The 24,585-nt window shown below is 31.0% G+C and overlaps 1 protein-coding gene and 1 long non-coding RNA gene across 2 annotated transcripts; one reads left to right on the top strand and one right to left on the bottom strand.

The window, feature by feature from the left end:
- Positions 1-5,738: 5,738 nt before the first annotated feature.
- LOC105797106 (uncharacterized) lies at positions 5,739-7,062 on the top strand. Its single transcript, XM_012627038.2, has one exon. It carries the CDS (start codon positions 5,914-5,916, stop codon positions 6,907-6,909), a length of 996 nt encoding a protein of 331 aa, XP_012482492.1. The 5' UTR covers positions 5,739-5,913; the 3' UTR covers positions 6,910-7,062.
- A 9,327-nt stretch (positions 7,063-16,389) lies between these two features.
- On the bottom strand, positions 16,390-18,679 carry LOC105796111 (uncharacterized). The gene is made up of 2 exons (XR_001134325.2): positions 18,591-18,679; positions 16,390-16,557 (listed from the first exon to the last, which is right to left on the bottom strand). It is a non-coding gene; the product is annotated as an uncharacterized LOC105796111 (long non-coding RNA).
- Between the last annotated feature and the right edge of the window lie 5,906 nt (positions 18,680-24,585).

Here is a 24,585-nt window from a genome sequence, read left to right on the forward strand (position 1 = left end):
TCGAGGGAAATGTGGAATATTTCGGACTTCTTACTGACATAATTGAGTTGGATACTGACATAATTGAGTTGGATTACTATGGCAAATGGAAAGTTGTCTTATTCTGAGGTGATTGGGCCGATGTTAATACTGCTCGTGAAATTAAGCAAGATCAATTTGGTTTTACAATGGTGAACTTCGCTCGATTGATTCACACAGGACAACAACTGATAGATGAGCCGTATGTATTCTCATCTCAAGTCAAACAAGTTTTTTACACAAAAGATCCAACTGATGAAGGTTGGTACGTTGTACTCCGTAACATCCCTAGAGACTTGTTTGACATGACCAGTGGAAGTAGAGATAACATCAACGACAGATCAGAAACTTTGCCCTTTTCGGAACAAAACTTAAACGATAATGTCCCTAGTACTAGTGCACAATTTCAATGGGTTCGTCAGGATACGGATGAAGATATTTAAGAATAATGACGTAGTAAGATTTTACGATTGTTTAATTATATGTAATATCATAATTTAAATCTTGGTCTTATTATATATTTCAACTATTTTATATGTCTTTATTATTGTTGTAATTAGTTATTAAGTTTACTTACATTTTATGTGTATTGCGATAAAATGCCTAGAAGAAAAATTCTAAGGGAAGCATTGTTCAAAATGATCCAAACTCGATGAAACAAATAATCTTGAACAACGACAAAGAATTGGATCTTGAATGTTAGATTACACGAGGATCCTCTGAAGTCCAAAGTAATTTTACATTTAATTTACATGCGTGTTGACTTATAATTGATTTATTTTTCAAATTCTTATATTATAATATACCATTTGTAGCTGAAAATGGTGGGACGCGCAGAGGTCGAGGACGTACACTACTTAGAGAGTTATACGAGTTAGATCCAGTCGAGCGTGTCAAAGTTGGACGAAACGGTTTTGGTCAGCCTGTTGGATCAGAATCTCGACTTTTAGCAAGATATATGGGCATTTTAGCACGAAATGTGAATATGTTGCCTATCAACTACGAGTCATGGCATCAAATGCCCGATAGCAACAAAAACCAAGCCCTCGATAATATTAAGGTAACAAAATGTTAATGTCATCTGTAATGCTTGAGAAATAGTTTCATTTATATTTACTTTATTAACTTGTGTTTTTTGTAGGCGATGTTTGCTTTAGAGGTCTCGGATGCTTATGTAAAGAAGGCATTGGGAAAAAGATGGAGAGACAATAAAAGTACTTTGAAGAAATATTATTATAAGATAAAAACAACCCTCGATGAGAAATTGAAAAATGTCCCGCCGGGTATGCTGAGGTACCAATGGGAAGATGCGGTTAGATTTTGGCATTCGAAGAAAGGCGAGGTATGACGTACTTCCAAACTATTGTAATTATTTTGGTTTATAGTATTTACTATTTACGTACTAAAAATTTTATAACATAGGATCGTGAACGAGTTGGAAAAAGCAGCAGGGAGAAACAAAAATTCACTCACACAGCCGGGTCGAGAAGTTTTGCATGTGTAGCTGAGGCGTAGGTATTTTTAATTTTTCAATATTCTCAAATATGTATAAATTTTCATTAAATAATATTTTTACTACTATATTGTAGGAACGGTCGTCCGGTCAAAAAGTTAGACGCTTTCAACTTTTTGAAATTACACATAGGAAGAAAGATGGATCTGCTATGACTCTGAAGCTGGTGAAATTATGGTACGTTTACTTAATATGATTTGACTTGTTTTAGTTATTTATAGTGTTTATTTTCTAATGGTTTAATTTATTGCTTGTAATGCGACTAGTGTTATGTTGCATTTATTTTTTTAATATATATTGAGTTTCTAACTATGTGATTTATTTATTAGGAAAAATTAAAGGATAAAAAGGCGGAGTACGAAGCGATTGCTTCTAGTGATAGTTCTGTTCATCCTGAAGACATTGATAACTGGATTATTACTGAAGTTTTGGGTCTTGAAAGGTATGGTCGGGTTCGATTTTAAGGATCTTTTGTTAGTCCAACCCAATATTTTGGATCCATTCATGACAATACATGGCTTGAGGAGTCAGCTCAAGTGAAGTTCGAGGTTAAAAGACCAGATGGCTCGGATGCAAGCGACCACATTTGAGGTTCAAAAGAAATATGAAGAACTCCAGCTACAACTTAAAGCAGAGGCGGCATCGAGGGAAGCAGAGGCTGCAGCGAGAGAAGCAGGGGTTCAAAAGAAATATGAAGAACTCCAGCAAAAACTTAAAAGCAGATGTAGCATTGAGAGAAGCAGAGCAGAGCAAAAAGTACGACGAACTTCAACAGCAGCTTCAGATTATGATGAAGATGTTTCAGTAGTCGCAACTTCCGCCGTCATAGTGTATTGAATAAATATTTTTATCATTTTAACTTTTAACATTTTTGTAAAGAAAAGTATGAATTCACTTTTATTTATTAATTTTAATATTATTTTATTCATTTAATTTGAAATATTATAAAAAATTATTGTTTTTGGCTGGTTTAGATCTAGTTGCTTTTGATTTTTTGTTGCAGGAGGGCTGGAAAAATGAAAAATTTTATTTTACAAAAATCCCAAAATTAGTGGCGTTTTTCATAAAAACACCGCTAAAACTCATGTTCTCTAGCGGCGTTTGTGAAGAAAGCGCCGCTAAAGAACATGATCTTTAGCGGCGTTTGTGATAAAAGCGCCGCTAAAGAACATGATCTTTAGCGGCGTTTGTGATAAAAGCGCCGCTAAAGAGCATGATCTTTAACGGCGTTTTTCGTTAAGCGCCGCTAAAGAATATGATCTTTACCGGCGTTTTTAGATAAGCGCCGCTAAAGAACATGGCCTTTAGCGGCATTTTTTTCTGTAAGCGCTGCAAACGTTAGCGACGTTCTCATTAGCGGCATTTTTTGCGGCGCTTGAAAAGTAAAAAAAAAAAACGCCGCTAAAAACCTATTCTGGTATAGTGTCGAATAAGTACAAACAAGATGTTATTAAGTTCCCTATTTATAGGTTTACCATTAAAAATTTTCTTAGTCAATAAAAATTCAATTGAACTAGTAAGGATTATATTTTATTATTTATTATAATTAAATTAAATTAAATTTAAAGCTTGACTTTTTAGTTATATATTAAAGACGATATTAATAAACTATACCCCAAATGAGATTCTGAACTTTGTCTATCAAGATAATGGAGGAATGGCTTTTCCTAGATTTATCATTATGTAATGTTGTTTTACTCCTTGCCCCCACCCAAAAACCACACGATATTATTAAGTTAAATGTAATTTTTTTAATAGGGTTAGAAATTAATTGAGTATCAATAGGAAGAATTTATTTTTATTAAATATTTATTATTTTAATGAAATTTTGTCTTTTATATAATTTTAAATGAAAAATTAAAATTACTATACTCAAAAATTAAATATATGTTGGATGGATTTATAAATAAGTTCTTTAGCATTACACCAATAATAATTATTAAATAAATTTTTAAAAATATTTTCTTCTATAAAATGTTTTCTTTCGTCCACATTGTGTATCTATACTATTATTTAAACTTTTAATTGAGTTGGTATCACGAGTCAATCGAGCACCAACTCGGTTAGAGAAATTACAAAATTTCCTTCCATATTTAAAATAAGCCATATTACTCGAGAGTATTTTAGTCTTCCTTTTTTTTTAATAGAAAACCAATAAAAAATTTAGTTTTGAACCCATTCAATTTGGGTTGATAAAATATTAATTTTACCTTTAAACCAAAATTTTAATTAAATATAATTTATACATTTAAATTTCATTATGTATACTTTATTACCCCGATCAATTTTATATGAATATTATTATTTAAACTCCTAATTGAGTTAGTATCACAAGTCAATCGAACACTAACTCGATTAGGAAAGTTATAAAAATGCCTTTCCATATTGAACCCCATTTGATGGTCTAATGGTCAAAGGTATTCATTGCCCCAGGTGTGGCTTGGGGATCAAGTCGTGCTAAGTGCGTTTGTTGTTTGGGTTTTACCTTGTTATTGTAATTCACCAAAAAATAATTAAATTTTTAATATTGAATTTTTACCAACATGACAACTTATTGACATATTGCATGTGTTATTATTAGTTTCAAACAATACATTTTATTATTTGTTGTATGTTATTTTAAATATATACTTATATTCTAAATATGTGTTCCACGCTATACATGTGATAGAAGTTCTAGTCTATCTTGTTATTTAAGCACTAATTTCTTGAGTTGATGTCACCATTAACCAAATCATCAACTCTATTATAAATTACAAAAATTATCTTCTTTTAAATTATAATTAAGATTATTATAATGTCACTTTTATCTTTCCATACTTTTATATATCTTTAAATAAAAGAATTAAAATTATAAAGCTAAAGATCAAACACCTATTTAATAGTATTAAGATACAAATTTATTAGGGTCCACCTATATATATTAACATAAAATATTTTATTTTAAACGCATCATAGATGCGATCCTATCTAGTAATTTTAATTTTCTTTGTTCAGTGTTTAAACATAAATATATATATATATATATATAAATCATCATTCATCAAACTCATCTAAACATTTCGATCCAATTTTTCAACATTTTGCATGATACGTTGTCATTGAATGATTTCTTTAATATTTCGACAAACTTTTATATCAAATATGGATAATTCCATCAAAGATCTCTCAATTATATTGATTCTCAACATTCTAATTTAACTCTTAAAATATTAATATTATGTTATAAATGTCATTTTGGATTTCATGCGAAGCATTTTAAAATTAAATCGTAAATATGTGTATATTTATTATATAAACGACTTAGATTTGATGTGTTAGAAAATAATATTATTAAAAATTATGTCGATCCAAATAGTTCATTTAGTAGATACATGTATATTTATAATTTAACCTACACATTTTAAATATACTTCCCGTAAGATTTGAGCTAGCATTTAACGATCTAACTAATGGTAAGCTAGAGTTGAGCAAGTGATTATTTGGTCAATTCAGACCATTTTTCCAACTTAAACAACTATCATATACAAAAATCAAACAGACTTATATAGTACAAAGAATAAACCAACACTATATCGACTTAAACATTTGTTAATTAAGTTAATCAACCGATTTATATAAAATATATTCTAAAATAATGAAAATATAAACATATTTAACATACATAAATCAAATTATATATATTATAGAATATAAATATTTTTAAAATAATTTAAAATATTAAAGATTAAGTTAGTTGGATTCATCGATTTGATTATGAAATTCAATAATTGATAACGGAAGACATAATCAAATAAACCAACATTACAATACAATCGGTTTCATCGTAAAAATTGTCTAACCAAAACCACATTAACCAAATTGGTTGGTTAAGTTAATTTTAATTTCAATTAAGTTGGTTTTAATATATTTATACTCTCTCTAGGTGAGATGGATAGAATGACTTGATTAATATGGTATTAATATTTTGAGTACTCATTTAAAATAGTTTGAGGTTGAGGGGTGAATTTAAAGCCTATGGATGTTTGGTGAAATTAACCTAGGGGATAATTCGGTAATTTGAAGAAGGAAGAAAACTTGGTGGCGACCGAGCAAGAGAACAAAACCGTGTTGACTGAGCTCGATTGAAACGAGGACTTTCCCTGTGGAATAATTTGGCATTGGCCAAGCATTTTGGCCTCGGCGTGGACGTAAGGATTGGCCTAGTCTTTGCCGTCTTTTCAAAGACAAAACAAAAACTTCCATATTTCACTTTCCATGTCTCTCTCCACTCTCCTTCCATTTCAATTCAAATAACCAAACAATCTTTTCATTTACAAACACCCAACTCATCTCTTCCATCTCCATTCCCTAAACTTTTTCTCTGCAACTCAAGGTTCACCATGGACAGAGAGCAAGAAGAGATGCAATTCCTTGGCTTCTTCGGCATTTACAAAGAATCCTACAAAGTCATCATTGCATGCAGAAAAATCTTCAGCAAAATCACACTGTCTCTAATCCTTCCCCTCTCTTTCATCTACCTCCTTCACATGGAAGTTTCCAGTCTTCTCTTCAGAAAAATCATACACACCAAGGTGGAACTCGATGAAGCTCAATCACCCGCCAAAGCCCAGAAACTCCACGACCTTATCTCCAACGAAATGGCTTACTTTTGGCTTTTCAAAGCTGCTTATTTCACCCTCTTTTTAATCTTCTCCCTTCTCTCAACTTCTGCCGTCGTTTACACCATCGCCTGCATATACACAGCTCGAGAACTCACCTTCGGCAAAGTCATGAGCGTCGTTCCCAAGGTCTGGAAAAGGCTCATGGTCACTTTCCTCTGTACTTTCCTCACCATGTTTGTCTATCATGTTGTGGCCATTTTCATCATGGTTGGTAGCGTGATTTTATTACTAGGCAGCGATGCGGTCGATGCGGTGTTGGCTGTTTTACTGGTTTTGTACTTCGTGGGGTTCCTTTATATGACCATAATCTGGCACTTGGCTAGCGTTATCTCTGTTTTAGAAGAGTGTTATGGGTTCCAAGCCATGTTGAAGGGCAAGAATCTGATCAAAGGAAAGTTATGGGTAGCCATAATCATCTTTTTGAAACTGATTATCAGCTTGGTCATCATCCAGGCAGCGTTTCAGAGTCTGGTTGTTCATGGAAGCAGCTTGGGGATAGCTATGAGGGTTGTGTATGCAATTATTTGCTTTTTGTTGCTTTCGAAGTTGATCCTGTTTGTATTAGTTATTCAGACGGTGATTTACTTTGTGTGCAAATCATACCACCATGAAAACATAGACAAATCAGCCTTGTCGGATCACTTGGAAGTGTATTTGGGAGAGTATGTGCCATTGAAAGCCAAGGATGTTCAGCTTGAGCAATTTCAAGTGTAGGCTGACTCGATGATTCCAAGTCAATCAATAATAAAAGTAATTGAATGGGTCATGTGATAGTTTTTCATTGTAGGCCTTAAGATACATGTACTTGTTGGCTTTTGAAAGCGCTTTGTAATTTCATCATCAATGGCCTTTTTTTCTTTTTCCAAATGAATGGTTTTCTACATTTAAAATTAAATATGTTAAATCAATTTCAAACCAAAAATATTTTTTCTCCTTATTTCATGGACATTAAATGATTTTTGTTCAAACCTATGTTAGCCACTTTATCTTCTGTCTTGCTCCTTGCTTTCTTTTTTATTTGACTTCTTTTCGTTATCATTTTTATTCGACTTTATTTCAAAATTATAAAATATTTAGAAATAAAAATTATAAAATTTCTAAATAATTAATTTTAATGCAAAATAATTTTAAACCATTTTAATATTCCCAAAATTATGAAAAATGTTCAAATTAGAAAACCAAAATATTTTTGATAATTTAGAAAATAAATAAAATTTTAAAAATTATTTTTCAAAATTTTCAAAATTATAAAAAATTCCCAAAAATATGATAAAAAATTTATAGTTATAAAAATAAAACAAATACTTGGTTTTTGAATTTTTTATGAATTATATATTATTTAATAAAAATAAATAAAAGTTCGAGGCCAATACCAAATAAACAAGTGTAAGATGCAAAATGACACATGAAGTAAAGGTCGAAAGTTAAATTTATCATTATATCATTTTTTTTTGTTGAAGTTAATGGGTCGGATTTAGATATACAAGATCTAGTCGTGAGTTTTTAAAGTCATATTGTTGAATCATGATTAAGCATGTTAGCATTGAGTTGCTTATCAATTGTATGTTGAGTTCCAACTAAAGATACAACTAAAAGAGTAAATAACAGATATTGACACAACAATTTGTTACACAATTTGACACATTTTCCTATGTTTGCGGGGCCTTATCAAAAGAGTAATTAACTATAAATCAATTGTCCAAATTTATGTTTTAAATTAAACTCACTCATTAAGCTGCAACCTCACACCTATACATCAACAGAGATCACTATTCCACTAATACTTTAGTTACAAACCCAACGTCAAAATAGTTTGATAATAAAACATTTGAAAAGACTTTGTGGGAGTTCATAGCAAATGCATGAGTCCGAGAGACATGGTTAGCATGAGGAGATGACTCCAAAGGAGTTTTATCATGCTCAATAATCTCAACAACTTTAGTTTTAAAACTTTTGGATATATTTGAAGTAAGGAATCAAAATTTTCATTGTTGGCAAGTTGTGAAGGCTTTCCATCATAATTATCTTGTTGACCAATGGCATTGGTTATAAACAAATTAATAATGTCACCGCTAATCTATTAACTTTGGTTAATGCTAGCTCAAATATGATACGAAACATATTTAAAAGGGCATATTAAATTATAAACACTCGTAGTTAATAACCTCTTGGCTAAATGGCAAGGGTATTATGTTGCGCATGAGAATTTGGGTTTCATACCAAGTAACCCCATTCCTCTCTCCCCAATTAGAGTTTTTTTTTTTTGAAAAAAATGTTGTTTAAAAGTGATTTTTTGTCACAGCGGAAAACTAAAATTTTGAAAACTAAGTCGGTTTGTAATATTTGTAGGAATAAACTTTTCCCGAAAAGTATTTGCGCTTTGTGCAAGATGGATCCTTGACATTCCTAACTTTCAACTGAATGACTTTCTTCGCTATTCTCGAACCACAAATCGCTTTAAGTGTGGGTTGGTGGAGGGACCAATTGGACATATATAATTAAGGTTCAAATGATTTATAATTAAGTTTCAGCTTTTTGCCTATTAATTATAAACTCATTTAGTCACGAAGTGGTTCCACTATAGTATGTGGCTGAGCTCTTCCCAATTACATACCATTACAAAAGATACTCGACCAATGCTCGTCCAATGACTATATCATAAGTGTGTTACCATCATAAGATATCTTTAATCTCTTTGGATAAATTCGTCATCCCAATATGATCTTATTTTATCTTATGGAAACCATTACATCTTCCTTTATTAAAAGTTAATTACCATCAAATAGTAATTAAGTCATTTATCACAAAAACAAATGACTTTTGGTCATGTTTACTTTTCATCTATCATGAAATGCCTATGAGAGGATATCATTTACCCATTTATTGGTCTATAAATTTCATTATTATGAAGGATGCTACATAATGTAGAAGTCGTACACCCAACGCACCAGCTTTCAGTTCCCTATCTATTTGAAGTCAGGCTTTTCCTTACATCAAAGTATACGAGTCACACATACATAGTCCATCATCCAGTCAGGGTATGTCACACTATAAATGCCACAAGTGAATAAATTCATAAATAAATTTAGGATCTATTCTACTTGGTTCTTGTCTGATGTACTGTCAGTTCAGTCAGTCACATCTATATCTCTATTTTATAAAAGTCATCCACTCCAATGCTTAAGACAAAGCATCTTTCCAATTAGACTTGATGGACGACATATTAATCTTTCAATCAGTTTTCTCATTTTCGATTAGATTAAGGACATGTTTAGATTTTTCTACTAATACAAGTTGTCATTCCATATTAGTTAAACATTAGGTAGCTAGTGAGCTAATATTTGCTTTAATTTTCCTTTGCGTGCAAAAACCATTAAAGACAATATACAAATAGTATTAATGTAATTCATGGATAATTTTATTAAACCAATATGTTCGAAAAATATAAGTGTACATAGACGAAATACTACATTTAGGGCACTAGATCCAACATTTTGAACAAGTTCTTAGATAACAAGCTTAAAGGTTTTTTATTGATGCTATTGACGCTATTGATTGTGACATTGATCCATCGTTTTATTAGTGAGCTATCTCTCTAAGGATTGTAAAAGATGTTCCACTAAAAATATTCTTGTTATTGCTTAGACTCATGTTCCCCAAAGTGGATCCCACTCTAATAGCCCTGAATAAATTAAATACATGTATTAAGATATAAAGGCTTCTTATTCCACAACAATGAAATCACTTTTTCACTCTTTCATATACTAGGGGATTTCACTTGGAAAAGAAAATGTTCCGTACTAATGGATTCGAGTCCATAACCGTGGTTCCAATGCACGAGATCTTGTAGCACTTAGCAATGAGGCCCTATCGATTAGTATTACACAGAAGAAATCAATTATAAACACTAATACAATTAGATCTGTTTTTCATAAACAAACTTGAGATTTGTGATCCCAAGTAAGATCGATATATATATAAACACTTGTATATCTACCACATAGACAATTTGGATCTGAAATAGTAAAAAAATTGCCCTTCAGATTTCATTGACAATATATGTATTTTTAACATACCAAACCTAAGTTATACATATAGTAGGTATACATATGTATAAAATTTGAACATGTATTTTAAGTTTGCTTCATATCAAATTTGATAGACAATTGGATCTCAACTATTGAAAATATCATTAAACTAAAAAGTAGTAGAATATAAAAAAGATGATGGTTAATGAAGGGAAGTCTGGAACGACAGAGGATAAAAGTGGCAAACAAATGTTGAAAAATGTGCATCGTCGAGAATATGAATCACCAGATATGGGAGATCAAGAGATGACAGGGGGAAGAGGTTTCCTTTCGTTCAAAGTAGCAGTTACTGGTAGTGTTTGGAATTGTGAAAAGAAGGATGACTACAAGTGTGACGATTTTGAACTAAAGGAGGGAGATGTCACTACTACCAATATCGATGGATGTCTAATATCCGGTTCTTAAAAAATGTCACACCCCAAATCTGGCATATCCGATTACAAGACGTATGCGTGTGAAGTTATTTATTTGTCGTAGTGTATTCCGCCTATTAGCCGTTTCTGGCGAATAAAAGCTGGCGTAAAGTTTTCATCGTAGAAGTTATTAAAGATTCTATCTCAAGTTATTTAGCTAATTAAGAGAAGATTATGACTAGTGAAGAGTAAGCCTGGTGAGAGATACCGCCAAATGTATAGTATGCCCAGTTTGCTTGAGCACTAGGGATGAGCATTCGATTGAATCAAATGAAAATATTTTGAGTTAATCGAGTTGATGAATCATATTTTATCTTCCTAACTCAATTTGAATTTTTCTCGAATCGAGTTGAGTGAGATGGAATTCAAATTGAATCGAATTAAAAAAAAAACTTTGGGTCCTTGTAACCACTATCACCTACCGTAATCATATTTGCCCACTGTAATCAAATTTGTTATTAACTTTCATCACCTCATAATTTATTTATTAATCTTTTATATACAGGTTAGCTTATTTGCTTGCTTAGTTGCTTCAATTATCTTCTGAATCTTGTCACTATGTATTTTGACATTAAAAAATATATTAAATGTAAAAATGTTATTTTTTAATAAAAGTTATCTTAAAGATAAAATGTGAAATTGTTACCAACATAAAATTTTAACACGAATATTTTATGTCATCATCAATAATTCAATTTTAACATAAATTTATAAAGATTCAATGTGATTAAACAATTCAACAATATAAATAGTACAAAATGTGAAATTTAATTTAATAATATAAATAGTATATATAAATAAAAGTATTACTATTTAGGTTTAGGGATTGTTTTGAATTATTTTGATTTTTATTTGAGGGTAAAGGGTAAGAAGTAAAAGTTTAAGGGGAAATAAAAAGTTTTGGGGTTTATGGAGTAAAATTTGGGGGAATAAATGGGGGAGTAAATTTTTTGGGGAGGAACGTTAAAAAAAGTGGGGGAAATGGGTTTGGGGTAGACCGAGAGTGGGATGGGAGTAAAATTTTTTGGGGGAAAGTAAAAAGGTTTAGGGGTTTGGGTTAAAAATATAAAATATTATAGTTTAATATTCATTTTATTCGAATTATTCAAGTTATTTTAATTTAAAAGCTCAACTTGATTCGAATCGAAATTCAAAAATTCAAGTTGACTTAAATAACTCGAATAACTCAATTCTTTTAACTTGAAATTTGAAGAAAAAAAATTAATTTTTTAGAGTCGAATCGAGTTTTGCTCACCCCTACTAAGCATTGTGCTAAGCGGGTTTTGTAACGTGATTTGGTTAATGATCAATTGAATTGACTGGTCAAATAATATTTGTATATGATCCTCAATTATATTTCTTTCGAATTTTGTAAGCCAATTATTAGGACAAACTCTAGATACATATGATATATGTTAAGTTCCACTGAAGGGAATTGGATATATATATTGTGAGAAGGGTTCGTCTGAAGGGTTTTGCTTCATTCAATACAACTTTCTGGTTCTTCTTCTTAAACTTGTATGTTTTCTTCTCCTTTATTAAGCTCGAAGTTAAGGTTTTCGAATTAATGAGTCGATGTTCCACCTTCCAGTAAGTCTGATAACTTTGCATGTTAAGTTTTTGAAAGATTAAGGTTATTAAGAAGCATATGAACAATGAATTATGAATAAAAGACCCTACGCGGGGGTCATTTGTAATTGGGATGTTAGCAATTTGCCTGTATATGGGTTTTAATAGTGGTTCCATGTTCTTTAAGTAGTTGTTTCTATTGGTTCAAGAAAGATATTCTAGTTTGGAATTCCAAGCTACAGTTTAGGTAAGTAATAGGTAAGTCTCTATCCCGGCTCCTGTATGTGAATAGTAAAAGCAGAGATATATAAGATGATAACCTCTCAGACAATTTTTAAGTGTGTATGTGAAGTTTTGTAAAGATTGTGCATGTGTAATGATTTTATGTGTAAGGTATTGTTTAGGGTTTAGGGTTTAAATGGTAAGTAAGCAAGTGAAAATTTGATATGAGAAAGTAAGAATCATTCAGGTATGTGAATAAGATCTGAGTAACTAACTTCTAAGTGAAAACCTCTCTTTGTGATGCCTCTGGTAAGGCAGACATATTGCTAACCAGACTGGCATATCACAATATGAAGGTATGTGTAAGTCCACGTGGCTGAGACCCATGGCATTATATGACAACGAAAACACTCATGGTGTTACCTCTAGTAAGAAGAAGACTGGACTGATAGATCACGACATAAAGATGTGCAAGTCCATATGGCTAAAACCCGTGGCATGATATAATAAGAAGAAGACTCATGGTGATGCCTTCAGAAATATGTAAACCGGATTGGAAGATCACGACATGAAGTTATGTATAAATCTATGAGGAAGAAACCCATGGCGCCTTTTGTGAAAGTCCGCCAAGATAGTAAACACGTGATTTTGCATGTTACCTATGTGGCGTGATCCTAAGCCTTAGTGGCATATTTTGTATTACCTCTATGACGAATCCCGTAATGCCTATGTGGTGTTTTCGGTAGTGTGTGTGTGTGGTAAAATTTGGTTATCTGCATTTTTGTCAAAATCTGGGTAAGTTTTGAGATTTCTTATATTTATTCAATAACTAGTTCTATGATAAAGATCTGATGAATTTGAAGATAGCTTGGTTTGTTTGATCTTGTAATAAAGGTTAATAAGCTTTAAGGGAAATTTTCTGAATGAGAATATGCATTTGTAATATTAAAGAGATTACCTGCCCTAGTAGCTCGTCAGTATAGGATATGTGGCGTATTCGTATATATGAATGGTCAAAGTGTTCACTGGACTTCGTTCATTTATGTTATGTACTGGTGATGTCTGATATCTAGTATCCACCATATATGAATAGTATCATGCCTCATCCTAGGGATATTTGAAACTTGAGTTATTTGTCAATTTGGGTGTTCTTGTGTTGTTAAACATAGACGTTTGAGATTCTTATGGATGGATTGGAACTTTTCGTCATCAATATAAGCTTGTCTTAGGTTTGAGTCAGGGTATGATCTGATTGATAGTCTGATAGTCATCCAACTTAGTATGAGAATTCTCCAAATGTAGGTTCAATTAGTAATTATCCGCCAAAGAATATTATATGTGAATAACTATTCTGGGAAAATGTAAAGCGTGTGTTTGAAGAGAAAATTTGTTAGAAGTGGGTTCAGTATGGATATTCTATTAGGAATTATGTTGTGTTCTGGAGAGGAATAAGATCTATATCGACTAGTAAGATCTGGAATCAATTAAGGGGTGAAATGAGAGTGAGACGTTAGGTAAGGAAATTGGTGTCTATGTAAATATCCAGTATTATAAAAGTATCCGCCAAAGGCAGAGTGGTAATCCAAAATTTTAAGATGAGGATTTCATCTCGAAAGTTTTCAAGGTGTTTGTATTCAAACTCACTAAGTTCGCATGAACTTACAAGTGTTTACTCATGTTTCAGGTTCTGTTGGAAAAAAATGAGTTTGCCAGGAAGGACCAAGCCAGGAACTCGCCAATGGAGTAGTCTGAGTGGTGATATTGTGCATACAGAGGTTCTATGGAGCATAGAGATATTACTTTTTGCCATGTTAAATTTTTTCTTAGTGCATTTAAAAGTTGTAATAAGTCCGTTGTATTCTTAAGTACTTCTTTTATTTTATCAGTGGTAAGACATTTAAAATAATAATAAGAAATGTGTTTACGCTTACTGTTTTGTAATTCTTCTAAGTGATTTTTGTATAGTAGTACCAAAGATTTAGACTCGATAATTCGGGTTAGTGAGGGTATTACAAAAAAGGTACATTTGTTGATCTAGAAAAGTATGTCAAAGTCAATAATTATCGAAATGCTGAGGAGAAAGGTTGGGTTTAATACGTTGAGTAGCAAATTGTATTCTATGTGGAAACCAACCCGAACCTTTCAGCTAATGGACTTGGACAATGATTACTACATTGTTAAGTTTCAAGCAAAGGTTGACATTGAGAAAGCACTTGTAGAGATGGTTGTGTACGGTCAATACCTAATGGTACAACCTTGGACACCGTCGTTGAACATACATGAAAGTTTCTCAATGCGGGTGGTGGTGTGGGTTAAGTTACCATGCTTTCCAGGGGTCTGGTACAAGAAATGTCTATTGGAGGCAGTGGAGAGTACAATCGGGCAAGTTGTGAGGGTTGATGACAATACGGAGAATGGGTATCGAGGACGTTTTGCTAGGATAACAATGTGTGTTGATTTTAGAAGGCCATTGATAACGAAAATAAGGGTGTAAGGTAAGGTTCAGAGGGCTAAATATGAAATTCTCCTTAATGTATGCTATGAATATGGTTGTTTTGGTCACGTGAAAGAGGGCTACCTAAAGACTCGAGTAGAAAAAATGACTGAGTGCAATAAAAAAGAAACATGTGAGCAAAGTAAAATGCCGGCAGTGAAACAACCATCTACGATGGAGCTTGATAGGTAAGACAAAATTGAAGCATATGGTAACTGGATGATTGTGTCTTGATATCCTAAGAAACAATCATGAAAATCTGTAGCTAAAATTAATAGACAAATACTGACTATTTTGGGGTTTAGATTTAAGGTGATTGCCAACTCCATTTATGAGAAAGATGACTCATATGGGCAGATGGAGAATAATATGTCAGTGGGGGTTAGAAGGGATGATGGACAAGGACTTAAGAATGGTAGTGGATATTGGAGCCTTTGGTTTTGGTTGGGCCTGAGGAAGCAAGTGGATCATCAAAGGAAAAATCTATTTTGGTGAATGGGGCTAAAGTTGTAACAGTCTGTTTTTCAGTGGTTTCGAGACCATAAATCTGATGAGTGAGTTCGTGAATACTATTATTTAATATTTACGATTCAAATATAGTATTGTATTGAATTATGATTTAATAATTTAACCTATTTGAATGAATAGTTAATTTCAAGTGATTTTGGAAAATAAAGTATCGGGATCTCATTTTTGTAAACCGAGCCCAAAAATATTTTTTATTAAATATTTACGAGTACATATATAGGTGTATTGAAATTTAGTCTAAAAATTTAGTGACTTGTTAGCTAATTAAAGAAAAATGACTAAATCGTAAAACTTAATCACTATTGATTAATATTGGTTAATTGAGCTAAAAAGTGTTTTTGCAAGGCTTGGAATGGCAATTAAGCCATTATAACTTATAATGGACAATAGTTGCATAGTTTTAATTGTTTAAGCTAAAAAATTTTAATTAAAATAATATTAAAAATAAATTAAACAAAAAATAACAAAAGAAAAACCTTACCATCTTTTTCATTTCTTCTCTCCCACCAAATATGCCACTAAGGAAGAAGAATTTGAAAGTTTCAAGCACCCTTAGAATTTGGCCTTTTTCATGGTATGAAATTTAAGCCCGTTTTTAGTAATTTTTATGTTTTTAATATCATTGTAGCTTAATCTAGCTAACCCAAGGATTAATTTGTGAATTTTTTAAATGTTTTTAATTATGTCTGTAACACCCCTAACCCGTATCCGTCATCGAATTAGGGTTAAGAGGCATTACTAATCAAAACAGAACTTAGAACAGACATTCAGTATAGTTCAATAATTTTAACGGTTACATATAAATTGCTAGGTCTAATATTAAACATGTAAAATTTTAAACTTCTCTTTAAAATTACAATCCAGTTAAAGCATAAGAATATAAGTAATTTTCGTATGACTATTAATTTCATATACAATATATCAAAGTACGACTTTCCAAAACATTTATCTAGCCTGTACATGCCATAATTAAAATTTAAACAGTTTAATACCGAGACAGTAGATAGAGTGATGATCTTGCTGACGATCCCCGAGCTTGAAGCTTGATCTTTAAGTATATAAAACAGAAAGACATAAACAAACAAAGTAAGCTTTTATAGCTTAGTAAGTCTATTGCATAATGAAATATATATATAGAAATAATATAACTTTTTAATTTAATTTACTGAGATTGCAATTAACACATATAATTAATATTTATACATTTATCGTACTCGCACCATTTTATTTATAGTCAAATATATGTACACAATAAATCGTTCAATTGAATATATATATTTATACCAAACAACATTACAACCAAATGAATATAACCGAGCATATATGTATGTTATACACATATCATATCCAATCGTATGTATACTCATAATAAACTTATAACCAAATACAAATCTAATACATGTGACCAGATGCATTCATCTTCATCAAATAATTATAAATAGAGGTGTATACATTTCAAATGCATATGTAGATACTTATCAAATACATATACCGAATATTTATATGTATACATTTATCGACAGCATAAATCGAAAGCATGTATGTATATTTTTACAAATGCATAGACCTAACATGTACATATTCATTAAACACACTTAGCCTAAGGTATATATGCTCATCAATTAAAGATAACCAAAATCATATAACTGTACACTTAATCACATTCTTTAAACAGATTCACTAGCACTTAGCCTGCTAGACTTAAAGCTTGATTTAGTACACCGGCACTTAGCCTACTAGACATATAGTCTGAAATGTTTCACCGGCATTAAGCCTGCTAGACGTAAAGTCTGATATTGTTTCACCGGCATTAAGCCTGCTAGACGTAAAGTTTGAAATTATTTCACCGGCATTAAGCCTTCTAGACGTAAAGTCTGATATTGTTTCACCGGCATTAAGCCTGCTAGACGTAAAGTCTGAAATTATTTCACCGGCATTAAGCCTGCTAGACGTAAAGTCTGATATTGTTTCACTGGTAATAAGCCTGCTAGGTGCTAAGCCTGAAATCTCAATTTCACATACACAAAATAATTCCTCGAAAAATTCTTAATAGCAAACACATGTTTGTTGTAGTCCATGTTCAATCATAAAAGAGTTTACAAATCATACTTTCAATTCAATTCAAGTATTTATAAATTTATAAACATATATATATAATCGAACCTCACATATGAAAATATAAGATTTTATATCTTTAATTCAATCTAAGAACCTATATACGAATATACATATAGATATATTCGAACTCTCATGTACGTATTTAACATTTATAACTTTAGCTAAAATCATAAACTCATACATGTATATACATTTATATTCGAATCTATATGTATATATATACACATTCTTTTCTTTATCTAAGTTCATAATTTATTCATGTATATATACACATATATAATTACTTAACTAAATTCAATACAAGAAATTTACATGTATATATACACGCTTAATAGAAAATAACATATATATTTAATTCTATACCTAAGTTCAATATAAAACATATATATGTATTCATACATATTCAAAACTCCACATGCATACTTAACATTCATACCTTAAAATATATTCAAGATTTATTCAAGTATTTTCATATACATTCGAACCCACATATACATACTTATTCAAAATTACCTACACAATTACAATATACTTACCTTCAATTAAACCAAGAATTTATACATGTATATACATATATGTATTCGAACCTTGTGTATACATATATAACCCTCACACAATCAACTAAATTCAAGAACATATACATATAGATACATATATAAATATTCGAACATTATATATATATATATATCTATATACCATTCATACTTTAACTTAATTCAAATATTTATATAAGTATATACCTATATATTCGAACATTGTATATACATATATACCATTTATACTTCAATTTTTTTTTCAATCGAATTACTTTTATTTATAGCTCAACAAAAATACAATAGATATACATACATACATACATACATACATACATACATACATACATACATACATACATACATACATACATACATACATACATGCATACATACTGATTTGATAACATTAAATAGCTAATAAACTTACCTCGGACAGTGTAAAATCGAAACCGGACGATTAGTCGACGACTTTAACTTTTCCTCGATCTAACTCTGATTTCTTTGGTTCTTGATCTAAATATATTCAAAATGAGATAAATTAAATATTGTTACATTCAATTTAGTCCAAAAACACATAAATGGGAAAATTACCATTTTACCCCTAATATTTACATTTTTTTGCAATTTAGTCCCTATTACATAAAACACAAAATACACAAAATTTGCCCATACTATACAAGGGCCGAATGTCCCTAGTGCTCATACAAGTCCACAAATTTCATTTATTTTACATTTTAGTCCCTCAAAATTTTAATTTCTCAATTTAGCCCTAATTACTCAATTTCACCAAAAATTCAAAGACAAAACATGTTAATCTTTCACATATCTTTCATATTTCATCATCAACTATCACAAAGCTCAAGCATTCATCAATGGCATATCACAAAATCAACACCAAATTCTAAAATTAAAGCATGGGTCTTGTAGTACACAAAGCAACGATCTCAAAAACGTAAAAATTTTCAAAAACCGAACAAAAACGAACCTTTAATTAAGCAAGGATATGGACGAACTTTAGGAAGCCATAGTTGAGCTTCTTTTTTCTTAACATTCGGCTTGGAGAAGATGATAAAATCATCTTTTCTTAAGTTATTTTAACTAATATATATTTTAATTACTTAATGACTACTTTAACCTTAGTTTAATTAATTATAAAACATATAACTTAAGGGTAATTTAGACCATTGCAGCCCACTAACTATTAAATGGCCTAATTTCCATTTATAACCCTTTTAAAAGACAACAACAATTTGGTGCTTTTAAATTTAACCTTAAATTTTTATTTTACGCGATTAAGCCCTTTTTATCAAATTGTGCACTCAAACGATCAAATTTTTATACAAAATTTTTACACATAGTAATTCACATACTGCAAATATCAAAAATAATTTTAAAATATTTTTTTGACTTGGATTTGTGGTCCCGAAACCACTTTGTCTGATTAGGGTCAAGATCGGGTTGTTACAATGTCATTGGTGAATTTGTGAGTTTTTGAAATATGATGATAGATTTATAAGCTTGATGGTTAAATAGGATAATTTTGTAAAGTGATTTTGGTTGATTTTTAAGTTAAAGGACTAATTTGTTAAAATAGTAAAATTACATGAAATTTTTGTGAAAATATAATAAATATGGGTTGTATGGGGACTATGGAAAATTCAGTTACCATGATTTGAGTTAAATATGTTTAATTTGATGTTTCGAGTTTAGGGACTAAATTTAATAACATCAAGGTTTAGGGACTAAATTTAATAAAAGGTGAAAGTTTAGGGTAAAAGTGTAAAATGTTGAAAAAGGGTAAATTACATGAATTTAAGTATTTTAAAGTATTTGAATTGAATAATTTAATTAAATTATTATATTTAGGTTAAGAAATGAGTCAATCGGATAATAATCGCGTAAAAAAAAATTAACGATGTAATCATTGATGTTGGGTTCGTGGCCGCTTTTGGATTTGGTAAGTTTGTAACTTAGTTAAATTAATTAGTTGTTGTTTTTATGATATAATATCTCACTATATAAGATGTGATTGAGTTCCTTTATTTGTTTAAGTGTAAGGAACGAAATGGACTAAGTTGAAATGCTAATTAAATTTAAGGTTATGTTTAAAAATGGGAAACTACATGGATGAATTATTGTGATGAAATAATGTGTATATGACTAAATGGTATAGATATGAAACACGGCCCGTATGAACCTCATGAATGCTTAGGATACAAATGACATGTCATTAGGGTTATTTTAGTTTCGGGTGCTGGCTTTGGATGTCCTACCGATGGTTGAGGTCCTGCATTTGTTACGGATCTTCCATATCTCATGTGAGCATATACAGTTACAGTTACAAGCACACTTTGTGTAAGCATTGTTCCCGCGTATTCGACGTTATTTCATTTGGTTCATCGGGTGTTAAATGTATAAAATGAGATGGGTAACACTAAACTATTATATAGAATGAGACATTGAGTGGAGAAATTGATATGAATTATTGAAACGTAATGTGATTTATGAAAGGATTGTATGTTAAATGTATAATACGAAATGGTTATATGAGATGTTTATACAAAATTGTTATATAAATTAGATATACGAAATGATTATATGAATCAGTTATATGGAAAATAATTATATACAGTGTTTATACGGGTGTTGATATGAATAGTTATGTAAAAAAGGGACATTTGAAATGAAAATTTGAAATGGAAATGTTAAATGTTAAATGAATAGATGTTGAATGAATGGTGTATCAAATGAGTTTATTTGTATATAGTTTATGACATGATAAAGTTATAAGTTTTGTATATGTGAGCTCACTAACCTTGTGAGACTTGTGATATGTATAGGTTAATAATGAACTCATGACCTTACTTATGAATTTAATTGCAAAAACTCTAGGTTACAACCTTTTACGGTAAGTTAAAGTTTAAGTTTAATACGAACTTACTAAGCAAATATTTTCTTACATCCATTTTATTTTATTTCTTGTAGATTATCGGAAGCTTATGCCGGTTGGAAGTGCAAGTTGGAGCTCACACTATGTAGCACCCCTAATCCGTATCCGTCGTTGGATTAGGGTTATAAGGCATTACCTAACACAACATAGTCATTTATCACAATTCATGTCTACTAATCATACCTCATATACAAACCATACTTCTTTTCCATGCAAACCAATTTCACAATACAATTCATACACTGAAATTTAAACCAAGTCATAACCATTCTACTATTTAAATTTCGAACCAACTAACATACATCGAATCATATTACATTATAACAAAACACATCCACCAACTAAATCATTACTCAAGCCGAATTTTATAACCAAACATTATCATACATATATACCTCGAAACATACTTCCCAAAAGAGCTTATAACATGACCGAATATACATAAAAATTAGTATCTCTAACAAGCCATTCCGCATGGCAACTTATATACAATTCAAAATTTGCCATAGTCTATATATGCCATATGTCATAATATCAAACGTATATGTCTTAGTACGCCATAAGCAAATAAATCATCTCAATGATATTTATAATTCAATTCAATTAGGTCAAATTTAAATAAATCTCAAACACATATACGTTTAACTGTCTCATATAAATTCATATTATCCCATTAAGCACTAAACTTACCTTATTATTTCATGAAAATATAAACTTCACGCATACTTGAACCATTTAGCTCAAATTCACATTTAGAATTGTTAAGAACACACGTAAATCATATAAAGCTCGTACAATGCCATATCCCAGATATGGTCTTACATGTTAACGCATATCGATGCCACTATCCCAGACAGAGTCTTATACGAATCATATACGATGCCAATGTCCCAGACATGGTCTTACACATTTTCTCACTTTGGTGCCAATGTCCCAGACATGGTCTTACACGAAATCACACCTCGGAAGTCATAATATCATGACATCAGTATCCTATACATTTCCTAAGATTCATTTGGAGCTTTCGACTTCGTAATTAAATTAATTCATGCACGAAACCAGTCATTCAATGCTCAAATCAATTCGAAAATGTATGTATCTATACTTAAATCAATTCGGCAATATATAAAATATATACATTTGAATTCAAAAACATTTATATACTTACGAACTTACCTCGTACGGAAACGAACGGATTGCATCAACTACTCACCAACTTTCAATTTCCCCCAATCTAAATCTGATATCTTTCTTTCTTGATCTATATGAATTTAAATTTAACTCATTTAATCACCTATTCATTCAATTTCATCCAAAAATACCTATTTGGAAATTTTTTCACTTTAGCCCTTAATTTTTCACATTTATTCAATTTAGTCCCTATTTCACAAATACACAAAATTCATACAATTCAATATAACCCAAGCTTAGAAAAATTACTATAGTGCCCCTAGCAGCCCAAAAATTTCATTTATTTCACATTTCAACCACTCAATTTGCATATTTCACAATTTAATCCCTATTTGACATTTTTGTCAAAAATCACTTTACAAAACATATTAATCTATCAACAATTATTCATTTTCCATCATCAACATTAAAAAAAATCAAGCTATCATCAATGGCAACTCACAAATTCATCAACCAATTCAAAAATTAGGGCATGGGCTAGCTAGAACACGAAGCAACGATCTCAAAAACAAAAAAATTATTAAAAACCGAGCTTAAACCGTACCTTAATCAAGCTATGTGTGTGCCGAACCCTAAGTGTTCATCAATGGTGTCTTTCTTCTTCAATATTTGGCCAAGGAAGAAAAGATGGACAAAATTTTAGCTTTGGTTTTATTTATTTTATCATTAATTTACTTATTTACTATTTTACCATTAAAAACATTAGTAATTACACCAAATGCCACTCCACCATCATCCACTAACCCACAAATGGCCTATTTACCACTTAAGAACCTTTACTTTAATGTTCTATAGCTATTAGACACCTTTAGCTTATAGAACACAACTTTTACACTTTACGCGATTTAGTCTTTTTTTACCGAATTAAGCATTCAAACAGTAAAATTTCTTTACGAAACTTTCACACATATATAACCACATGCTGTAAATACTAAAAATAATATTAAAATAATTTTCTAAACTCAGATTTGTGGTTCCAAAACTACTGTTCCGATTTAACTAAAACTGGGCTGTTACAACAAGCACCACAACAAATAAGACAATTCTTGTGGCTATGTCTACATGGCAGACTTTTAACAAATGGTGAGCGATGTACAAGGGGCCTAACAGATGATGGATCATGTTCTTAGAACATGTCCTTCGACTCAAGTTGTATGGAAAAGGTTAGTGCCTAATTGTATCTATAAAGATTTCTTTACAACTGAGTTTGAATATTGGTTACTGTCAAACGTAAAAAAATGTGCCAAAAACGGGTACCAAATGGATACAATAGGAAATAATGTTTGTAAATACCTTGTGAAGACTCTAGAAAATAATGAATTTGGTTATTTTCATAGGTCAAAATCTTAGTAAAGACAAAGTGGTCATGACCAGTTTGTCTTGGTCTAAAGTATTGATGTAGGTGGCCTCTAAGTCACAACAGATTGCATCTACATAGTGGGAAACTCCTCAGACAGGGTAGTATAAACTCAATACGAATGGGGGAGTTAACATGTGATTTGGAAGTCCGACGACGGGTGAGGTAGTAAGATGTCACTAGGACGACTAGGTATTTGGGTATGGCCGCAACATAGGCGTTAGCTCGATCCTAAAGGCAGAACTTCGAGAAATTATTGATAGGCTGGAAATAGCTTGGGAGAAGGGGGTGTGTTGACTGCTAATTGAGAGTGATAGTAAAACAACAGTAGACCTAATACTTGGAGTCAAAGTGGTGGGATGCTGAGATTGGCATTGAAGGTTCGCAACTGGATGAATAGGAATTAGCAAGTGAAGATTCGGCATGTACCACGAACAACGAATATGGTTGTTGATGCTATACACAAGGCAATAAGGTGTCACCAAATAGGTTTTTATTTTTTCTCACAACCGCTTTTGGTGGTGCAAGATGCAATGTTGAGGGAAAAGTGCTAAGTATCTAATCTATTGTTACCGGTTGAGCATTATAGTTCAACTTCCTTTTGTAACTAAAAAAAACTTGAATTAGTAACTAGGTTGACGGAAAGTCTTAATAGATAAAAATAGGGATAAATTTTAAAATTATACATAAACTTTAGTCTAATGTGCAATTTTATACATGAACTTTAATTTTGTGCAATTTTATACATAAAATTTTGATTTGATCCAATTCTCACAAATTATTAACACAATTATTTATATAACTTTATTTTATGTTTTATATTGCATATACAAATAATTATATTTATCCAAGATAACAATAAATTGATATTTTTTTATTTAAATGTCTATGATTTAATCAAAATTAAAGTTTTATGTATACATT

The sequence above is a fragment of the Gossypium raimondii genome, chromosome 3 (assembly GCF_025698545.1).
Source record: "Gossypium raimondii isolate GPD5lz chromosome 3, ASM2569854v1, whole genome shotgun sequence".
Taxonomy (NCBI): Eukaryota; Viridiplantae; Streptophyta; class Magnoliopsida; order Malvales; family Malvaceae; genus Gossypium; species Gossypium raimondii.